Here is a 21492-nt window from a genome sequence, read left to right as displayed (position 1 = left end):
GTTCTCTAACCTCAATAAAAAAAGAAAAGAAAAAAAAGTGATGTTCATCTCAACATACTGTTATATTGATTATTTATTGTACAAAAGAAATCAAAAACAAGAAGCCTTTGAAAATCTTGAACCTCTTTTATCCCACCGAGCTGCTGCTGTCGTCAGTAACCACAAACTCATGCTGTGCAGCTAAACGCTGCTCAATCCCACAGGACCTTTGGCCTGATAATGGTGATGATAAATTAATTAATCTATTTTCTTAATCAATTTACAATCGAGTCTACAAAATTAGGGGAGCGCTTGTCATGATCGATTTAGTCTCTCAAGCCAGACTTTTCTTCGCTGCGCTGTGTCAGCCGAAGAGAACGAACTGACTGTTTTGTTTTTTTACTGGCGTTAAAATGGTTAAATCTCTACAAAATCACAAAAAGAACCAAACAGGCCACTTTCAAAACTTTTCAGCGTGTAGGTTTCTAGCTCCAAGGTCGTTGAAGTCGACAACATAAACCTGCATAGTTCTACCTGTGGAAGGTCAGACTATGATTGATTAAACGGCTTAATGTGTTATTTATTAAATCACCATTTTGGTCAACAAATAGTAAATAATCGCCTGTTTCCCAGACTGCAGGGTGACATTCTCAAATGTTTTGTAAGTCAAACATCCAAATTTATTTAGTTTGCTGTCATTTATGACAGAAAACTCTAAAAATCCTCCCATTTGAGACACTAAAATCATCAAATGTTGGCATTTTTACTGATTTTACCAACATAATATAACCGATCGAGTTACTGACTAATTATCAGGAAATTAGTGAAAGATATTGGCGATAGTCTCACAGTACACTAGAAAATACCATCCAAGTCTTGTTTTTTTCCAACCAAAAGCTCAAAGATAATTTATTTCCAAATATATAGAAACTTAGAAAAGCAACTAATCCTCACATAAGAGCCAATGAATGTTTTTTTTGGTAATAATGTCGGTTAAAAAAAAACTTCTGTTGATGGAAAAAAAACGATGCCACTCAAAATGCGAGGGCACAGTGCACTTTCAGTTATCTTATTATCATCTCCACCAAAAGGTGAGACTTTTGGTGCATTTTGGATTTAAAAATCAGTTCTGCACGACGTATGTAAAGTGTTTTGCGGATACTTGGTTCTCAATTGCTGAATCACATCAGTTTATCTCTGATATCAGACACTAACAAAAGACACCAGCTGACCAACACACACTGCAGAACTTAAGAACACCTAACTCAACACCGTCGAGGCAAACAAAGTGACTCAGTTCAGACTATACAGCACAGTGGAGCGCAGTGGCTTCCATCAGTGTTGGCATTGCTCTCCACTGCAGGAGATGTAACATTAACACACAGCGAAGCACCTTCACTCCCGTTCATGGAGGCAAAAAAATAACATTCAATCCCTGACGTTGGTCAGTTAACTACTTTTATTCATTATCGTCATACAGGAAGAAGGAAGTAAAATGCTTCCAGGTTTATGCAGTTAAATGAATTTACTCGCACGAATCTTTACTGCTTTCTTCAGCTCAGACCAAGACCTCTATCAACCAGTTAGCTCAACTTCGTTAGCAGCTCAGTGGGTAAAGGACAGGAGCAACGGTCAAGTAATGGCTCCATCTTTCTTTTTATTGAATCCAGAGTCAATTCTGAATCAAAGTGACAATTGAAAATGTATTTTCATTCTGATTGTTGGAGTCGCAAACATTTCAAACGCCTAAATGTTTGTCACCCAATAAAACACAAAAAGACAAATGATTGCTCTTATATTAAAACCGTTGCCAATAAATTCACAGTCAACTGACTAATTGGTAAATCAATCATTGCAGTTAAACAGAGCTGTGCTTATATTGAATTTTGGGTCAAATGTAACCATGCACAAGACACATCCAATATTTCCATTTGATGTAGTGGTGCAGCCATGAATACCTACTTTAACTCTATTTAATCGTATTCAATATTTCAGTCAATGCAAACACCATATAGCTCCAATAAGACATGTAGTAAGCTGATACAAGCTGAATTCATGGAGTGAAGTCATTTTTCTAACCTTAAAGTTACTTGAGGCAAAAAAGGAAAATACTGGAAGTTAAGAGATTTAACCTTAAATATGCGCTTGCATAGATTAGATAACCCAAAACATGTGGCTGTTTATAACAGCTGATTTTAGTGCTGAACATCAGAGCTGTTGCATGTTCTGCGTAAAGGAAGGTAAGAGTGTGATGGTACTCACGTCTGAGGCTGGGAGGGGTCATCCCCCAGGGAAACACTCTCGCCTTGGATTTCGTTGAAACACTTCTCACAGAAGTGGTACCTGTCAGCAAGAAGCCCATATTTTGGTGAACTACACCGTTCGTCATCAGCACAGCCAATCACAGAGAGGGCACGAAGAAGCAGCCGCCAATCAGGGCAGGGCAGGACAGGCCAGGGGGCGGACACACAGGAGGCAGAGGGCAAGGTAGGTCGTCGCCGGGAGGCAGCAGCCAATCGTGATGCAGGGTTTTTGTGTGGGCGGGTGTTTTGATTTTGCGCGTAAATTTCGGAGGGGATGATTGGTCACACCAAAGCAGGCCAATGCAGACATCACAAGCGTTAAAAAAAGGAGGGAGAAGAGGGGGAGAAGGGGGGAGAGAGATGGGGGGGCGGGGGAGGGTCAAAATGAATATTAAATAAAAAAAAAGCGTGAAATAAATCGTTACAGGTCAGACAAAGACAATGAAGGGACAGAGAGGGAGGGACGGACGGACAAGATGTAAACAACAACCAACAGAGGACAGAGAGCCAAGGCAAAGCAAAGATTAGCGTCAGACGTCCAGTGGTAAACAACAACAACATTACAGCAACATGAGAGACCACTAGGAGCTGTGGAGGAGGAAGGGAGTGAGGATACGAGTCTCCAAACATGAGAAGGTGGATAAGGAAAATAAATAAATGGTAAAGCAACAGAGACCCATCATCCTTTATGTTCATTTATAAAGTGGGAACCTCTCTTCTGGTGGTGAGGATGGTCCCACACCAACTCCTCCCCACTCCCCACTCCGTCGTAAATATCAGACATGTCTTGTACACAGTGGGAAACAATGGTGCAACAAATAAGAGAGTCACTGCTGAGGAAGACTGGAGCCCACTTTATGAATGACAACATAATGAAAATTAAATCGATGACCTATGAAGATGGAGATGGAGCCAGGGTAACCATTTGAAGCCAAATTAAAACTCATCTGTGATTGTACTGATTGGTTGATGCTATGCTGGAGGAAATATAGAATCAATGTGCAAAATACAACACGACACACAAGCTGATCTCACTGGCTGCAGTTTCATAGCAAAAAGAGTCTTAATATCAACAATGCTTTGTTGTGCGTGATCTGTGTGTGTGTGTGTGTGTGTGTGTGTGTGTGTGTGTGTGTGTGTGTGTGTGTGTGTGTGTGTGTGTGTGTGTGTTCCAATGTGTCGACAGCCCTTACCTGTTCTGGTAGCTAAAATAAGCAGCGTCACGTTGGATGGTGCATAATTGTTTTCCATAGCAGCATAGAGTTTGGGGGGAAAACTCAAACTGCAAAAGTAAAGAGAGAGAAACAAAAAGACAAATGTTGCTTGCAGACCTGTTTTCTGAAGAAGGCTCGACACAAACTGAATAAAATGCAGCTGCCACACATATGACAGACTCCTCACATGCAAACAAGTTCAAAACACACCTGTGTGTTTCTGAGTTCATACCCACACAATGTGGTCACACCCATCTTAAACCAACCCTTATATTAACTGTCTGGTAAATAGGCTCAAAAACTGGGATACAATTTGCAAAGTTTTATGTGATTTTCTTCCAGAGAATTTGCAGAAATTGCAATTTAAAGAAAAAAAGAGAAATAAATCTAGATTTTCAACAAAAAAAGAAAACCTAAAAAGAGTCATGTGAAATCACTTCCTATGATAAGTATATATAAAAAAAAAAAAAAAAAAAAAAAAAAAAAAAATCAAGAGTCATTAAAGAAACTTAGGTATACAAAACAGTTGTGTAATATAGAATATATAGGCTACGTCTTCTGTAAAAATTATTATTTAAAATGCTTTTTAAACATTCATTCTACACTAGAAAAACAAAGTCCCATCCTTTACAGCTGAAGGGTTGTATATATTCATGTAACCTAACACATGCGGTATGATCAGACTCTCACAGGGCAGTGTGATGATTGGCAGCCTAATTCTAATGATAAAACCACATTTCCTTCACTTCCAGACTTCACTTTCAGTTTAACATTTTCTTTCCTGGTTACATGGCATGTGGTTTATTTTGACGAGAGGTTATAGAGCCTTGCTGCTTGTAGGTATTTTTGCTGATAAGGTTTTGTTCGTAGAGGCTGACTTTGTGCTGTAATGCCTTAAACAGGGCTTCTATTGAGGACCTTTAAACAGCGATTGCTTGACTTGCATTAAATATTGCAATTGCAAGATTGTGATGTCCTGGTTGACTGTATAAGGAAACACTATTGTGTTGCGTACTTTAAATACTGGAAACAAAAAGAAACCACAAATCTGCCTTTATCCAAACAAATTAAAATCCCACAGCCAGCATATCTAAAGGAAGAGAACAGAATGGCCTTCTTTTTTTTTTTTTTTAATGTTATGGTTTTTGTTCTTACTGTAACTATGTTTACATTTGCAGTCTTTTCTCATCTATTTTTCCACCATAAAGTGAACATGTATGTCACTCTAGAAGCCGAACTACGACTTTAAAACAGACCTGACCTGAAATTACCTCAATTACAAAGGTAGGAAAAATGTCTTCATTTGTTTTTCTCCTCAGGAAAATAAAAAGACAAAAACAGTTGTGCCTCACCTTCCTCCCACAACAGTAGCCGAGGCCCTGCATGACGGGATCGATCTCCGCCTCAAACACCTCAGCCAGCTTGGAGCAGTACTTGTAGACGCGGGACGTCTTGCGGTTGTACAGCCACGCGTTGTTGAACATCAACCAGATGTCCTCCACGTACTGCCACGGCTCTTGGTACTGTCCGGTGTCCAGCTTCCGCTTGATGGTTGACAGGTCCATGGGGTTCTTCACGATATCAAAGTAGTCCTGGTTTGGAAAGGGCGCCGTCCGGATTAAAGAGACAGGTTGAAGGACAGTTCAAGAGTTTGAGAAAGGTCAGAGGAGGGAGAGGAGGAAGAGGTGCAGCGAGACGCAGGGAGGGTTTGGTCACCCCAGAGAAAGAGGAAATCGAGAGATAAAAGGGAAGAAGAGGATGACCAACGTCATCAGTGTCCGCCGAAGGTGTGATGAGGGCGTCGCAGTCGACCAGTTGGGACCAGAGTAGGGAGAGAAGAGGGTGCAGGGGGACAATGTTGTTGAGCGCTGCAGAGAAGAAGGTTCACGTGCAAACAGAGAGACATGACAACTTCTGCCCTCCAGCTCTCTGCTTTGCACCCTACATTTAAAGTCTAAACCTCAAGCTGTGCTGTGAGCAGAGGCCCGGGGACCGCCGGTCTGTCCGGTCCTCTGCTGCTCATACAACCATTCAAAAACTGAAAAACTAGCTACAGATGGGATTTTAATTCACACAATCATACTGCAACTGAAGGTCTGTCATATGATTATTGAATTATTTATCAATTGACTTTTCCTGAATGATTCTTTGCTGAGGTCTGAAAGCAAAGAAAACTTCTAGGCCTGAGATCAGGGTGCAAAACCAAGAAGAACAGAGCAGTGGCAAAAGCAAGAGGCATACAGAGATCTACTGTTTTAAGCAACATAGTGGTTGGCATTAACAACGCCAGCAGCATGAGCGGCAATACGATGGCAGAGTTAAAGCCAACAGTGCTGAGGTGAAGCAAATGTGTGTGTGTGTGTGCGTGTGTGTGTGTGTCTGTGTGTGTGTGTGTGTGTGTGTGTGTGTGTGTGTGTGTGGGTCTCCAAGTTGTTTTTCTGTTCCCATCTTCTGCTGCCCTCCGCTTCTCCTCAAAAACTGAAGCACCGTCAGAGAGAGAAGCGGAGAGGAGCACGAGGAAAAGAGAAGCTTTTTTGGAGATTCAACAACAACAACAGAAAAAGGAGGGAGGTGCGAGTTTCAAAGAGCAGGGTCCATCTCCGTGTCACCATGGCAACAAGAGTTCGGAAACAGACCCTCATCTCTGAGTGGAACCACTCGCATGAACAAACAAGTGATGCACATTACCACGTCAGTCACTTTTTTTTTTTTTTTTATAGATCCCACCAGGCTGGGAGCGAACTTACATTTTCAATCAGTCAAATGAAAATGTTGTATAATTATACACCAGAGGAAAGTTGCATCACTTGACTGTGGAGGTTCCTGAAGCAGAGGTGAGCTGGCAGCCCGCTGCTTTGCTCACCCCTGCTCTGAAAATGGAGTTCATTAAATTTCATATTGAGGCAGTTGGAGGACGGACCCCGTCGCTCTGTTTTAGTGCGACATGGTCTTTTTTCAAGTCCCCCCCAATTTGAATGCCATGAGGGTAAAAGGTACTGTCCCGCCTCTACACGCTGCCCACCTGAGCACTGTCACACTACGACTGGTGAGGAACTGAACTAGAAAGCTAGCATTGGAACACTACGATGAAAACTAGAAAAAAAAAAACTTTGTGATGGGAACCTAAAATGTGATGTCAAAAGGCAAATTAAAGTGATAAACGAAAGCAACTGGCTCATGAACTGCAAAACAGTCTCTCGTTTTGAAATTGCTCACTGAAATAGAGTCGCTATTGTCTCTTTATTGTAGTGGGTGAGCTGTGAAAGACAAACAGCTGCTAATCAATGAGCTACAATACTCCGATGGAAGTTTGGATCAGGTGATTTTTTTTTTTTTTAATCTTATAATGATTGGGCTTTCTACAAATCAGATAAAATGATATCAACTGAGTAACATCCATCAAAACATAAACGTCTGGTCCAATAACGTTTCATATCCAATTTGCATTTATGTTCATAAGAGTCATTGCTTTCATTTATAAATGACAGACTAATACAAACTGGCACACAAACGAAAACACACGCGCGCGCACACATACATACACATACATACACACACACACACACACACACACACACACTCAAATCTTCTTAACTTCTGACATGCAATGGAACAAACGTCCACTCAAAGATTAAAGAAACTGTAAGCAAGAATGTAAAATGAAATTAAACAAATATGGCAACTATGACAAAAAAAATAAATAAATATTTTAGATGGGAAAAACTGAAAATATATAAAACAGAAAAAAAGCTACGTTTTCAGAGGAGTTGAAGCAAAATGGCAGCCAGTGCAGTCCCTTACCAGGTTAGTTTTGTTACTAGTTCGAATACGTACGGGTATTCCCAGTAACTGGGGGTCCACCGGCTGACGGAAGGGAAGGGACTCGGGGTCCTGCCGGTACAGAGCCTCCAGAGTGGGCATCAGAGCCTGACGCAGCTCCTCAGGCTTGAAGACTGGAAAAACAAAACCGAAATGAGCGAGAGAAGAGGCAGGACGGCGAGCAGTGAAACTCTGACGACACCTACAGCTCACATCAAACACAGCACGCCGTCAGGCGAAGGACGCAGGCCGCAGTCACGTTAACAACCGTTTGTGTCGTGAACTTTATTGTTCACATACTTCCCTCTGTACTTGTCGTTACCGGAGGACTTAGAGGGAACGCCAGAGAGACAAGGATACAAACATCTGGATGTGCTTGAAGGAAACGTTCAACCCGGTCACTAGTTTGCAGATTCTGTGGTCGCGGGGGACAAAACACCCAATCAGCTCCGTATTTCCAGCATTTTCCACCATGCGTGGATGTAACGGCCTCTGAATTGTTTCCATTGACTTTTGTAGGTCCGTGACGCTGTCACGTCTCCGTACTGCCACCACACCATCCTTACCGGTTATGTGCATGTTGCATCTTTCATTGCGTTGATTTCTGAGGACGTGTACAACCAACGCTCCAAACAGACGCAGGATACGTTCGGCAGCCAGCATGCGAACGCGTAGTTTAAAGCAAGTATGTCTCCGGCTGTAGGACCATTAACTTGTTTGTTGGTCCGCGATCACTCGTCGGTCAGGGGCTACTCGGTTTACTTCAGTCTGCCATTTTGTTCAATGTTATTGAAAATTTAACATAAAATTGCTAAAACTGTTAGCAAGCTTGTCAGCAGGACACGGTTTATTGAAATTCTTTTCACCATGTACTTCTGTCTCGTACCGGTCTGCAAACCAGTGCTCCAGTAGGGAGCGGTTTTTAATCCAGCAGAAGAGATTATATAGAAGTGAAAGTTGCAACAAAGCTGATAAGCTATGATAGCTTGCTATATTTAGGATGCTCTCGATCTGCGTCCCCTCAGAGGTCAGGACTGTCAGGGTGGCCGAGGATTAATGTGTCAAAGGTTACAGAAGTCGTACTCGGTTCGGATCCTCGGACTGAAGTTCTCGTTAGTAACACTACTTTACTTGAGCGCACTTGCCGACTCCACTAGACACCGTGTCCTGTGCAGATGATGGTAGCCGCTCAGTCACTTACTTTTCTTCTTGCTCTGAGTGCTGGCTGGGGAGCTGTTGGTAGCTGTTGAACCGGACCCCTCCTCTTCCTCTTTGGGCTCTTTCTTCACCTCTGGCTTCTTGTCCTCGCTAGTTGCTAATGACGATGACACGGAGGATGAAGAAGTATCCATGGGTTCGCCTTTACACCCGTCTCCTGATGGCTTCTCTTTCTTTATCTGAGAGGAATATTCAGGTGTCAATATACTGATATATCTTTCAATATAAAACAGAGTCTACAACCCTTTAGGCCTGACACCATGTTATATTTTAGACAATCTTACCTCTAGTTTCTCCTCCGTCTTCACATCAGATTGACCCTTGCCCATTTTCCCCTTGCCCTCGCTTTGGGAGTCGGTTCCTTCGTCATCCTCCTCCTGCTTCTTCACCTCCATTTTGATGTCCTCCTGGCTGGGAGCAGAGCTATCTACCGTGGTGAGCTGGGAGTTGGGGTCGGCGCTGCTGGTGACGGAGGCTGGAGAGGAAACCTGACCATCTGTTGTCAGAGAAGGCTTCGAAGATAGCTGAGGCAAAAAGGACAAAGATGGAGTGAGGTTCCACACGCACGACTTTTGTAATTCGTTTAAAAAGGAATTATTGCACATTTAAGTCTTTCTTTAAGTTAAGTAGTGCAAAGACCATCCATTTATTTGCAAAATCTGAACACCTTGGATTTTTTTTAAATCAACAAACTTTTGTTTTATAATAAAATTCTCTTTTTTTACATTAACTTTTGATTTGTTCTTATTCTTTAAGTAACTAGACTTGCGTGGACACGGGGATCAAGCTCTCCACACAGTTCAGACCCAAAGGCTCACAGAACCAGAGGGATCAGGAGGCTCCAGGCTTACATTTGTCAGTGCTGGGAATGGTAGGAGGCAAAGTGGTGAAAGGGTATGATCTACTCACTGGGGTCTGCGGCAGCTGTAACGGCACATGAGCATTCTGGGTCGGCACTGTAGGGGTCTGAGCTGCTTGGGGGGCTGAAGAAGTCCCGCCCCCAAGCGTCTGCTGTGGCTGATTGGCTTTGTCAGAGGTCACCGCCTGCCCTGATGGCGGCTGCTGCTGCTGCTGCTGCTGCTGCTGCTGCGAGCCTTGTTGTTGTTGCTGTTGTTGCTGTTGGGGGTGCTGTTGAGGGGGCAGCTGGGGTGTGCTGGGGGTGTGTGGTTGTGGGGTCTGAGAACCAGGTAACGTCGGGGGTGTTTGATGGGGCTGAGGCGTTAAGCTGCGCGCTGGTGACGGGGAGTTTGTTCGCATGGGTGGGCAGTGAGGGAAGGAGTTTGGCTGAGTGGAGGTGGAGGATGGAGGCAGGTTGGGTAGCGGCCCAGCACCACTGGCGTTAGCAGACCCCATAGAGCCAGCTGGGGCTCCGGAACCTGGACCAGAAGAGGCAGACTGTGCTGCAGGGCTGCTGGCTGGGAGGGAAGGTGGCGTTGACATCTGGTTCTGCTGCAAAGGATAAGACACAGGGCATACATCTGATCAGCCTCTTTAAAATCTATGTAATAAATTAATCACCTGGGGAAGGCTGTGTCAGCCTTTAAACTTTATGTGCCAACAAGAGTTCATTATACATTATTCATCCATTTTTATCAAATTGTTCTGAAAGCGGATGCCTTTGATTGTGCTCATTCACATTCATTCAGCAGGTTTCCCAAATCCAACTCAAAATACATTGTAATTTCAAGTCAATCACTTGTTTTTTTCTGCTTTAACAAAAACCAAAGAACCCTCAGGCACTAAAACTCATCTTTAGGTTACAAGATGCTGTCACTTCTCCCTTACCTGCGGCACAGACGTCTGTGCTCCCTGCTGATTCATGCCAACAGGGCCAGAACCACGTCCAGGACTGGACCCAGGAAACTGGCCTGGGGGGAGGTACTGGTTCTGCAACTGTGAGACGTTGGGCTGACCCATCCTTGTTGCTCCCATACCCATCTGGAAACAAAACAGCGAGTGACATGTCAAGTCATTTCTTTGCCTTTTGTGAAGCGTACTGTACTTGGAGTTAGCAAGATAATGTCTGAAATTTTGGATGCCTTAAGTAATGATAAAGGTGGTGACATTGATGCTAACCTGGTTCATTGGAGGATTAAGAGGAAGGGGAGGTGTCGACCTCTGACCCATGGACTGCATCCCCATCTGACCAAACTGGTTCATTCCTAAAAGTGAAAGAGGACAAAAAGGAAAACATACATTTTGTACTGTCACTGTTTTCTTTTTGTGGCTTGCACTACTTATTTTAGTATGCAGGTATGTTATAAAAAAAAAAAAAAAAAAAAAAGATTTCCTGTCAATGATTAAGAAACGTACCTGCTGGGTTCTGCATCCTGTTGACCATCTGATTGGGTCCAGCTGGTCGGACCATGGACGGATCAGCGTGAGGACCATCTGACAGGGTGATACAGAGTTAGAGAAATCACAGATCAGTATCACAGAAAACCAGTCAAATCAAATTCATCCCCATCATATTTATAGCATCAGTGAGCATGTGTATGCTCTTTTTCTACAAGATTACACCTCTTTCCATGAATTATATTTCACTTAGTAGATGAAAAATCTGATCAGTGTTCAGCATTATGTGTCATGCAACATGGACCGGGCTCAGCTAAAAGATTTATTATATATAGTTGTGTGTGTGTGTGTGTGTGTGTGTGTGTGTGTGTGTGTGTATGTGTGTGTTGTGTGTGTGTGTGTGTGTGTGTGTGTGTGTGTGTGTGTGTGTGTGTGTGTGTGTGTTGTGTGATTGAATTAACAGCAGGGGATGTTTACTTACTCAGCGGTTGACCCGGGGGCATGGGTGGCTGTCCCATGCCGGGAGGCACCTGTGGGAGGCCTGGGGAGGCGATGCCAGGTTGGCCAGGCATCATGCCCTGCTTCTGGAGCCGCGTCCTCCTCTTTTCTTCCAGCTCCTTTTGGATTTTGTAGATCTTCTCTGCCAGAAGGTGGTAGTACTCCGCCTGGAAGGGCCGCAGCAGGAGAAAGGGACGATGTTACAGGACACATCTCGATATAAATACATATATTTCCTCATTGCATATCTGGAAGCTGACGGTCATGCCACATTACTTAATGCTCTGCGTGTGCTGCTTTCTTACCCGACTGTTGGCCGACTCGTACATGTCTCCCTCTACTTTTCGAGCGTAAGCCACCAGATTCTCCATCCGCCGGTCCTTCAGTGCAGCTGGGTCAGGGGTGGGGAAGATGGCCTGCACACTGCTCATACACACAGCAAAAACAGAGCTACAATTAAGTTGAGGACAAACACATCCCATTGTCATACAATTGTGAAATAACCTGATTAAAATGAGTCCATTTAATAGGGCTTTTGAAGGACTTGGAAAGACTCACAGCTTGTGGACAAGGTGGTTCCGGAGGTCTTGCGTGATATCTTCATGCCAAGACTTCCTCATGCCTGCGGCAGAGGGAGGAGTAGCTGTGGGCATGGAGCCCAAGTTCCCCACACCATCATTCATCAAACTGAGGGAAACAACAGAGGAAAGTTAAGACTTTAAGCAAACACAGAACAATTTTGCTTTAAACTTTGTACAAGGCTGTTATATGGCAGCCGCCTGACTTAAGAAAAAGTAAAAAGCTGTCTGACCTCTGTGCATTCATGCTGTTGTGCAACATGGCGTCTGGCAGTAGAGTGGACTGGTTGGGAGGCTGCACCCCCACTCCACCGTTCACTCCCATAGAGTTTCCTCCTGGGAAGAGATAGTTAGAGGGTGATTTTCATTGGGAAATACTAACATCAATATTTGTGCAGAGAAGTTCCTAAAACAGATTTCTTGCGTTGATTTAAGACACATTTCAAAATCTGAACATTTTCAGGCCAAAGAACAACAGTGATTTAATGTCCACTTCAGAATTTCTTTTTAACCATGTAAGAAATCATCAAAAGCAATGTGACATTAAACTACACTTGACTATAAATCTGATTAATGTAACAAAGTCATTAATCATCAGTCAGTGGACAGCTAGTTAAGATCAAGGAGTCCTATGATGACACCCGAAACAGCTCCATTTACTGAGGAGATGCACCTGAAAGCTCTGAAAAAGCTTGCTTCTGGATTATATTGTCCCCTAAGGGCAAGAATGAACCCAATGTTCAGGAAGGGCCTGGTAAGCTATCATCTGATATGTGAAGGCATTTCAAACTAACCCATGGTGTTTAAGGTCCTCAGACCAGGCTGCCCCTGCAGGCCCTGGTTTGGCATGTTGGACTGCGGTGGCTGCTGTGGCATCTGGTTGCCCTGGTAAGTGAGGCCTAGTGCAGCGTAGGCCCTCTCTATGGAGCTGGGGTCTATCTGGTTAGGCGGGTTTAGGTTCGGGGTGTTGGACTGTCCGCCGGGCACCCCTGAACCTAAAGAGTTCACCAAACCGGCACTGTTGATGAGAGCTGTGGTGATGGGAGGAAGAGGGAGAACAAGAGAGAGCGATGTAGCAAGGTTGAGTATCAGTGAGTTCAAGCCTACTGGTCATATGTAATAATTCAACGATAAGAGCCATGAGCATGCATACTGCTCACAGCCACAGAGCGAGAAACACTCACACTGCTGGTTCCTCTTGTCTCCGGCGTTTTTCAGTGGCAGGCACACAGGACAGTCGTGTCGCGTGCAATTCTTCCAATGAGAGATGATCTGTCTGGATGAGGCACAGTGTGCCACTGGTGGAGAAGAAGTAGAAATGGATAAAAGTTAGAGAAAAGGGAGGAGAAGAGAGGGAGAACAAGTGAAGTGACAAATTGTGACAGAAGGAAGGAGGGAGATGAATAATGAGACAAGGATGAGAGGAAAAAGAAGTCAAAAGGAGGAGAGAGAAGGCAGAAACCAAGAGTTATTATATGAGTCATTCAGTAATAAAACTATGTCCAGATGGAGGCTCAATGGGAGAAGGAGGAAAGAAAAATTACAGTAGGACAGCCAGCTGAAGAGAATAACTCAACCTGATACAAAGAAGAACCGGGAGGCAAACCAAGAGGGATTAAACAACATGCAAGAACAAGCGAAAAAAAGATGCACGACAATCTTAAAGACTGCCTAGTGTTTAGGACATAAACCACACGCCATTAAACCAGAAATCTGCATAATTCGTCAGACTTACCCTGGCAGGACTTGCCAGCCTGGCAATGAGTCATGTGGTTGAGCACGTTCTTCATGGTGCGGCAGTGGGGCAGGTTGCACTGCCGCACTTCCCCGTTGGCCTGCTCCCTCCGCTGGCACTTGTGCGCGTGCAACAAGAGCACCAGCTGCTGCTGGATCAGTTTCCGCTTCTCCGGGTCTGCGGTAGGGGGAGCTGAGCCGGGTCCTGCCCCGATCGCACTGAGTCCAACCTGGGCCCCGCCAACTGCTGCCGCTCCCCCGACTGCTCCGGACTGCTGCTGCTGAGGAGTCTTAGGAGAGAAGAGAGAGGAGGCATAGATGATCAGGTTTAATAATGGGACCATTTGCGATGGCCAATCGAGTAACAGCTGGGATGCGAACAGTCAATGATCCATTTTTTTCTAGATTTTTTGCGGCATGAAAATTTACATTTAAACATAGATGCACGTGTAAAACATTTTCTGACTGCAAAATGACTGGCTTGGCCATATTTTTCTAACAGTTTAAAATACTCAAGAATGAAGAGTAGATACATCATGACAATCACTAAAGTACTGAGGGAAGAAAGAAGAAAAAGTCGATTTTAAGAAATATCCTTTTAGTTATTCTGTTATCAAAAGCAGTCAGTAGTAGTAGAGTAGAAGCTCTAAAAAACTATTACTACAGTCCTCAGTGTTATCATCATCACCAACTAAAGAAGGAATGGTTTGACAATAACTTTAAAATACTATATATAATACTATACAAGTCAGAGCAGCCCACAACTTAGACTGGAGGCCCTTAAGGCCAAGTGACTTCTACGTAGTCTGTAATAAACTGTTGGGTGCAACAGAGGTTGCTCACCTGGACAGTGATTGGACATTAACATCCTGTTGCCAGGTCAAAATATGCCAATAAAAATGAAAAATCTTATAAAACCGTGCTTTTAAATTTGCGTTTACATGAAGCATTGTTTGAGAAAACCTTAGCAAAGGCATATAAAAAAATATATATACGATTTTGGAACATGCAATGTGCGAGAGACGAATGCAGGTCTGCCGTTGGGCCTTGTACTAGAGCAGTAGAGTAACTTTGTGGGTAGGAGTCCATTTACGCCATGAGTAACAACATTCACACATGTGTATGAGCTCTTTTCCTGACAGACTGATGGAGCCACAAGCAACCTCTTAAGGTTACCAGCTTTCATGACCCTGGGCAATTAAAAGCCCAGTGTGACATTAGATGGTAAAGGATCATGCCGCAGATATACTATGTTTCTGATACTGTCAACAATGCCTGAACGCTTTATTCCAACTCTCCTCGGTTCGTCTGTGGCTCTCGTGAACACGTTGTTCAATCACATCTGAAAGCATAAGTGTGTAAAGAGCCTGCCGTCATTGAGACAGAGTTGTACTCATTTGTACCCATCAGCAGTTATGGAAGCAGTTGTGTTAAGAATGAAAATCAGAATGTTCTCATGGGATTTGTTGACAGTAGGAACAATGGAGAATATCTTCAGATTTAGTCTTTAACCAAGAACCAGTATCTCATCCAATGCTACAATATATGAAAACCATTCAAAGAGTTCAAAGGCTGCTCTTGTTGTGTGTGAATGGAGCACACAATGTGCACAGAGCAGGGGGAAGCTATAATCCTTGTGATTAAGCATCCCAAGGTACATCACTTAATCAACATCAGCACCTGAGTTACACACATTTTGTGTTTTCTCTGTTTGAGCCCAACAGGAGCAGTCCCTAAACTTTTTGGTTGTCCCTTTTATGTATTTGGTTTTACTTTAAATAGTTCAAGAGACTTAAGACTTAAAAAATGTGAGCTTAAGCTATAGAAGCAGGCAAGATACTTCTACTTTGGCTACCGAGTTTATCCAACTGTAGAAAACAGAAACAAACAAATCCTACCATCCCAGGCATGCTTTGACCCGGTGGCGCCTTCTTGTCCATGTTGAACTGGGCGGCCATATTGTTGGGCAGGCCTGCCTTATTCTGGAGCTGTGGGCCCAGCCCTGCTCCAGACAGCCCCTGGCCAGCAGACTGGCCATACGGACCGCCATAGGGGCCCGCATTGGCCATCATACTCATCTGGAGAACGGTGGAGAGTAGAGGGAGGGGAAGCCCAAGGAAAGAGAGAGGGTGAGAGAAGGGTAAGAGGAGGCGGAGAAACAATGTGGGGACAAAAGTAGGAGAAGAGGAAATGGTCTTAAAGATCAAATACTTTTCACAACGTAAGAAAGCATGATATAAGTATCAAGGCGGGGGGTATTATATATATTATAATGTCCTCTCACATGAGATTAAAAAGTATGTAGTGTCGAAAAACATTGGCTTGTTTTAAAATCTGAGCGTCGCTGCTATTGCGAAAGTACACTTACAATAATTTAACAGCACAGACAGGATCTTTGATACTTTTTCAAATTGGAAAGCGTCTCCATCAGCAGCAATCTCAAGACTCAAGCTGACTGTATTTTCAACTACTTCAAACTCCGGCCAAACTCTTCTTTGATTCAACAGCAGCAAATCAAACTGTGATTCAAAGTACAATCAGGGTGGTCCATTATCACCAACAATGTGAAGTGGGCTATTTACTGTTTCTATGTGAAAGAGTCTCATGAAACTGTTTATCCTTTCTTCTGAGCTTTGAGAGAAAATAAATCAGCTTGCTGGATTTATTGACCAACCTAAACAGCATAATTTCCTTTGTGCATAATAAAAAACAATCAGTTAAAAAAAACACGGACAATGGTCTTGATGGTCTTGAGATTACAGCAACAGGACTTTACAAGGCACAGAGCGGTAATCTCATGCAGTTGCAGATGTACACCTCAATTAAAACTTATCGTTTAATGGACGTTTGCAGTGATGCCTTCAAACCTTTAGAACAAAACCACAACCATCATGTGGCATATTGAATGGAAAGGAGGTTAACCATCAGTAACACACCGTGATGTAGCTGTGAGTCCAACACATAACCAAACTCTTGCCTGCGCCTACATGAGTAACTACTACAATTCAGCGGAGTACCAAGAGTTGCACGTGGAACATCTTAGCCTCAGTTCAACTGTAATTTACCACAGCTGATCATTTGCTATAACATCTTCGTAACTGGGATGTCAATTTCAGGCCGTGCTGCTTTGGGTGTGCCTACCTTGTTCAGTGCACCGGGCTGCTGCGGTCTCATCCCAGCCTGACCCCCAGCTCCCATTTGCTGACCGCCCTGCTGCTGCTGCTGCTGTAGGGTTTCTGCCAAAAGATTACTGCTGTTACCCATGCCGGCACTGCCAGGGTAACCCATTCTGGGTGAGCCATTCACCACCTGGCCCCCCATCAGCCCTTGCTGCTGCTGTCCAGTGTTGCCCTTCTGGGCGCCCATCATGGCTGCCGCCCGGTTGAGCGCAGCCACCCCTCCGACCATCCCAACCTGCTGCATTAATCCAGGTTGTTGCTGCTGGCCCTGGGGTGGCATGCCTTGAGGTCCACCAGGGGAGACACTAACACTTCCCATCATCCCCATGGAAGCCCCAGATGGTGAGCAATTGGAAGCAGGGCCGCCCTGCTGTGCTGGTGCTCCAGCACGCAAGAGTTCAGACAGCTGTTTATGTTTTGCAGCGGCATCCTGGCCTCCTCCCACACCGATCCCTCCTCCAACGCCTCCAAGACTGGTATGGAGTTGGCTGGCATCCCCTCCGTTGGTCAGCCCAAGGTCCGCTGAACTGATGAGCTCATCTGGGAGGTCGTGCTCCAGGTCAAAGAGTGAACCAAAATCTACACATGTAGGAACAGGGGGAAAAAAATCTTACCAAACTACAAAATGTATTTTATTCAGTTTATTGACATTACTTTAAAAAGGATTAACCCTTAATCTACAGCCTATAGCTAGACAACCAGTGCAGCATTAGCTGCCTCTCACAGCCTGGGCTTCTCTCCTGGGCATCAGTCTGTGGTTTGGTGGGGTGCCATACATGGAGAGTGAACATAGTGGGGACAGAGTGAGAAGCCGCAGGAGTAAACACTACAGTACCTAGGTAGGTGTGAGCATTTGAGCTGCAGTCATATGGTACAGGAGCATGAAACAGGGCGAAGCATAAGTCATTGCAACAGGACGGGAAATTAATGGTAAAGTCGTTCGAGTGGACTGAAATCTATTCAAATCACAATCCGTGTCTGTAAACAGACGTATAATCCTACATACCAACATGCTATCTTCAGATAGGTCCACAAAAGCATAACCTGAACGTCTGGTTTTCAGGATGACTCGAGGCATATTGGCATCTTACTAAAAAAAAAAAACCCTCTGAAATCCTGTGCTGCTAAGTAGAAGATATGTTGTGCCAGCGGTTGACTTGAAGCACGATTCAACTCCTGCTCTCGCTGCATTGGGGAGTCCAGTTAATGGAGGAAATTAAGACGAGATCAAGCTGGAAATTCACACTGATTTGGTTCCTGACATAAATGGAGAACTTGTGGTGTGGCGGGCCACCAGTAAGCTAAGGCTGACAAAATCAGAGTCCATAATTCTGCAAAATACATCTTCTATACATACAGTGTAATTGACAACAGCAGAAGACCTTGTTCATTCAAACTCTGCAGTGCCAGCAGTGTGCAACAAGAGGAAACGATGCCCGGGTTTGTACAGCCTCTTGCTCAATGTGTGCAAATTAATGTGTTTGCAGTTACGGTCGCAATCAAAGTAAATAATAATAATAATAATTAAAAACAAAACAAAAAAACATTCAAAATGGTCTGCTTGTTTTATTTAAATCTATTCGTGAAAACCGAGCAGCAGCAACAACAAAAAAAGAAAAGAAAGAAAAAAAAAAAAGAAAAGTGCAGCGCATATTCGTCCGGAGACAATGGAGGACGAAGAATGGGCTTCGTAGTTACTACAACCGAGAAACTAAAAGCCTTTGAACAAAGGACATGAGAGGGGGACATTTCAAAGGCTGCGGCTGGTTGTGTCCTTTCATTTAAAACGCGGCTAACAAAGTTAAAATGGACACAGCTTTTCTTTTAACTCCGGGCAGGACGACGACGCTTCGTCCAACTTTCATAAAGTGTCGAACAATGGCTGGTTTACAACAGTCCGCTTCAAACAGGCTGGCGGCGCGTCACGAACACGAGTTTTCAAGACCCACTCGGTATCTTTTTATTTTATTTATTTATTTTTCTACCACAACCACTGAAAAGGGGGGAGGGGGAGGAAAGTGGGTTTCTTGTTTGCTTTTGCTCGCCAGCTTAACCGGAGCTCAGCTGAGCCGGTCCGGAGGAGGTCCTCGGACCGGCTAGCTCGCTAAGCTCGCTCGGGTACCGTTACTTTCCTCCTAAAACACGGGTTTTTTTTTTTAAAGAAACGCTCGTTTATCTTTTTACGGAATATATATAATAATAATAAATAAAAAAAACAAAACAACCACGCGTCCTCTCTCTTTCAATGCGTTTTAAAGTGTCTCGGAAGAACTTGGAAACAACCCGGGGTGACTCGACTCTTCCATTGTTTGGAGGCGTGGATCTCGTAGTTGTCGCTAAAGTTAGCCTGTTGATGCTAACGCATCAAAACACCAAAGTGTTGGAAAGTTGCTCCCTGCCGCCATCTCTGAAAACACGTTTCCTCTTCACAGACCTCAAAGCTCAACCGTAAGCACGAATTAAAACCCACGCTGAGAGTTTACTTTACGGGTTTAAAAAAAAAAAAAAAAGGCAGCTCGGATGTTATAAAGAAACCTCAAAAACAACAACAACAACAACACACCGGCCGGTAATTAATCCGCCAACAAGGCACAAAGCTACGTTGTTTGTTTGTTTTTGTTTTTGTTTTCCCCCCCTCCCTCCTCCCTCCCTTTCCCATCCAGCTTAAGCGATGCACGCGATATATTTACCATTTCCATCACTGGCAGACACCGAGAGTGCCGGAGAGGACAGCTTGGGCCTCTTGGCTGAAGGCGGGCCGGACTCCAGGACATTATCGGCCATATTTTTGACGAGGAAAAAAAAAAAAAAAGAAAAAAAAAAAAAAAAAAAAAAAGATGTTGTAAATCCACGGAGGGCAAACGTCGTCCCCTTTTTTTTTTTTTTTTTTTTACTCCCTTCAAAAGCTTCTCTGGATCGGTCCCCCCACCGCTCGGGGGACGGTAGGGGAAGAGGACAAGCAGCGTTGAACTCTTTCACTTCTCCCTCTCTCGGGGTTTGTTCCTCCCTTGCAGATATCAGTCCCCCCTCCCCTGTCGGAGATTTTGTTTCTTCGCAGATTTGAACAGGAGGAGGTGGGAAGGTGGAGTCGGCGAAAAAAAGGGCAAAAGCGTGCGGCCTTCCGACAACCTCATGTAGCCTCTTCTGCGACACAAAAACTGTCCCGGGATCCGTCCTCCGCGCCGCGCTCCGTCCTTTCCGCCATCGTCAGCGGAGAAATCCTCGATTTCAGGTCTAGAAACGCTCCCGTGGGGGGAAGAAGAGTCTTTTTTTTTTTTTTTTTTTTTTTGGTCGGGACGCGAAAATTGACAATCGTGATCCCCTCCAAAAAAACAACAACAACAACAACAACAACCACCACACACACACACAAGCCGAGGAGGGTCCGTGTGTGTGTGTGTGTGAACTCCAGGAGGTTGCTCTCTCTCTCTCTCTTTCTCTCTCTCATGCAACAGTTATGAAATCTTCGGGTGCGTTTACCTTTTTTCTCACCTGGCCAGGCATCTCACCGCCGTCCGGGCCACTTGATTTCCTTTACTATCTCCAAAGCAACCAAAAAAACAACAACAACAACAACAAGGCAAACCGGCCGGTGTGTGTGTGTGTGTGGTACTCTCCAGAAAACAACTTGTACTGGCTTTAACAGTATCTGGATTCCGCAGAAAGACGGGAACACAGGAACCCGAGCAGCACTTTGCAGCTACTCAAGATACACACACACACAAAAAAAAAAAAAAATGTTCTCTATTGCGGATGTATTATTTCCATGCAGGACTTTTCTTCTGCATGTGCACGCTGACTAAAACTGTGCACTCGGTTGTTGGACCATGCAAGGCACTGGGATCGGAAAGATCGGACTCGTATTATTGCACATTTGGTTGTTGCAACCCCATGCGCGGAGAAAAAAAAAAAAAAAAAAAAAAAATGGCTATTGCAGTCAGCAGCACGGTTGGCAAAACTGAGAAATCTTATGAAATCTCTCGGCGTGCAGAATTTATTCCTTTTTTTTTTTTTGGACAGGATAGTTGTTTGAGGGGCGATATCGCGGCCGCTAATTTCCAATCAGCGGACAGTCAAAAAAAAGATTGATCCAATTAGTTTGATTTCGCAGAGGGACGCTCCGTTTGGGTTTACTTTGCGCTCCTGAAGAGGGTTCCTCCTCCGGTGTTTCACTTGAAATCTCAGACGATGAAAAGCGTGATAAACATCCTCAAAACACACACCTGGTTTTCAGGATGTTCTCGGCCCGTGCGAAGGAGTAGAAAAAAAAAAAAAACAAGAAAAAAGAAAAAGCTTCGGAACCAAGAAAAGCGAAAAATGTTATCAAAAAAAAAACAAAAAAAAACGTCGGACGGCAAATCGCTGAAAAAATTATGGCTATTTTCGGAGACGAAAAGCTTCAGATCGGCACAATAATGTTGACACCCCCCCCTTATAAAATCTTCTTGGGCTGACAAAATCCTCTCATTGACTCTTTGTGATGGTGAATGCCCCCCTTCGTGTTGATCCTGGCAATTTTCCCCTTCTTCTCTTTAAACCCGTCTTTCTTTCCACCTCTCCCTTCTGCCCGGCAGCAATTTATTTATATAATTGTCTATGTGGGCTCTTTCCTTCCTCCGCGACGGACACATACTGATTTTTCATGTTGATGTTTTTTCCCCCTTTTTCGTAGCTT

General features: G+C 44.2%; 1 protein-coding gene across 4 annotated transcripts in view; it reads right to left on the bottom strand.

The window, feature by feature from the left end:
* Window positions 1-21430, bottom strand: part of ep300b (E1A binding protein p300 b) — a 33390-nt gene extending 11960 nt beyond the window's left edge. Inside the window, exons 1-20 of one of the 4 annotated variants that reach the window (XM_069149581.1) lie at window positions 19508-21430; window positions 16780-17396; window positions 15537-15716; window positions 13640-13928; window positions 13089-13202; window positions 12699-12935; window positions 12138-12240; window positions 11885-12013; window positions 11632-11749; window positions 11310-11493; window positions 10847-10924; window positions 10610-10695; window positions 10319-10471; window positions 9443-9982; window positions 8818-9057; window positions 8517-8712; window positions 7298-7449; window positions 4849-5088; window positions 3476-3564; window positions 2242-2352 (exon numbers count right to left, since the gene is read on the bottom strand). In XM_069149581.1, coding sequence (XP_069005682.1) covers window positions 2242-2352; window positions 3476-3564; window positions 4849-5088; window positions 7298-7449; window positions 8517-8712; window positions 8818-9057; window positions 9443-9982; window positions 10319-10471; window positions 10610-10695; window positions 10847-10924; window positions 11310-11493; window positions 11632-11749; window positions 11885-12013; window positions 12138-12240; window positions 12699-12935; window positions 13089-13202; window positions 13640-13928; window positions 15537-15716; window positions 16780-17396; window positions 19508-19601 — 3950 coding nt within the window. In that variant the 5' untranslated portion in view covers window positions 19602-21430. The remainder of the gene's footprint in view (window positions 1-2241; window positions 2353-3475; window positions 3565-4848; window positions 5089-7297; window positions 7450-8516; window positions 8713-8817; window positions 9058-9442; window positions 9983-10318; window positions 10472-10609; window positions 10696-10846; window positions 10925-11309; window positions 11494-11631; window positions 11750-11884; window positions 12014-12137; window positions 12241-12698; window positions 12936-13088; window positions 13203-13639; window positions 13929-15536; window positions 15717-16779; window positions 17397-19507) is intronic. The other 3 variants (XM_069149582.1, XM_069149583.1, XM_069149584.1) reach the window with 3 other exon arrangements.
* Between the last annotated feature and the right edge of the window lie 62 nt (window positions 21431-21492).

The sequence above is a fragment of the Embiotoca jacksoni genome, unplaced genomic scaffold (assembly GCF_022577435.1).
Source record: "Embiotoca jacksoni isolate LCO1_2020_lvr unplaced genomic scaffold, fEmbJac1.0.p SCAF_15, whole genome shotgun sequence".
Classification (NCBI taxonomy): domain Eukaryota; kingdom Metazoa; phylum Chordata; class Actinopteri; family Embiotocidae; genus Embiotoca; species Embiotoca jacksoni.
This window is presented reverse-complemented; position numbering and strand designations above follow the sequence as displayed.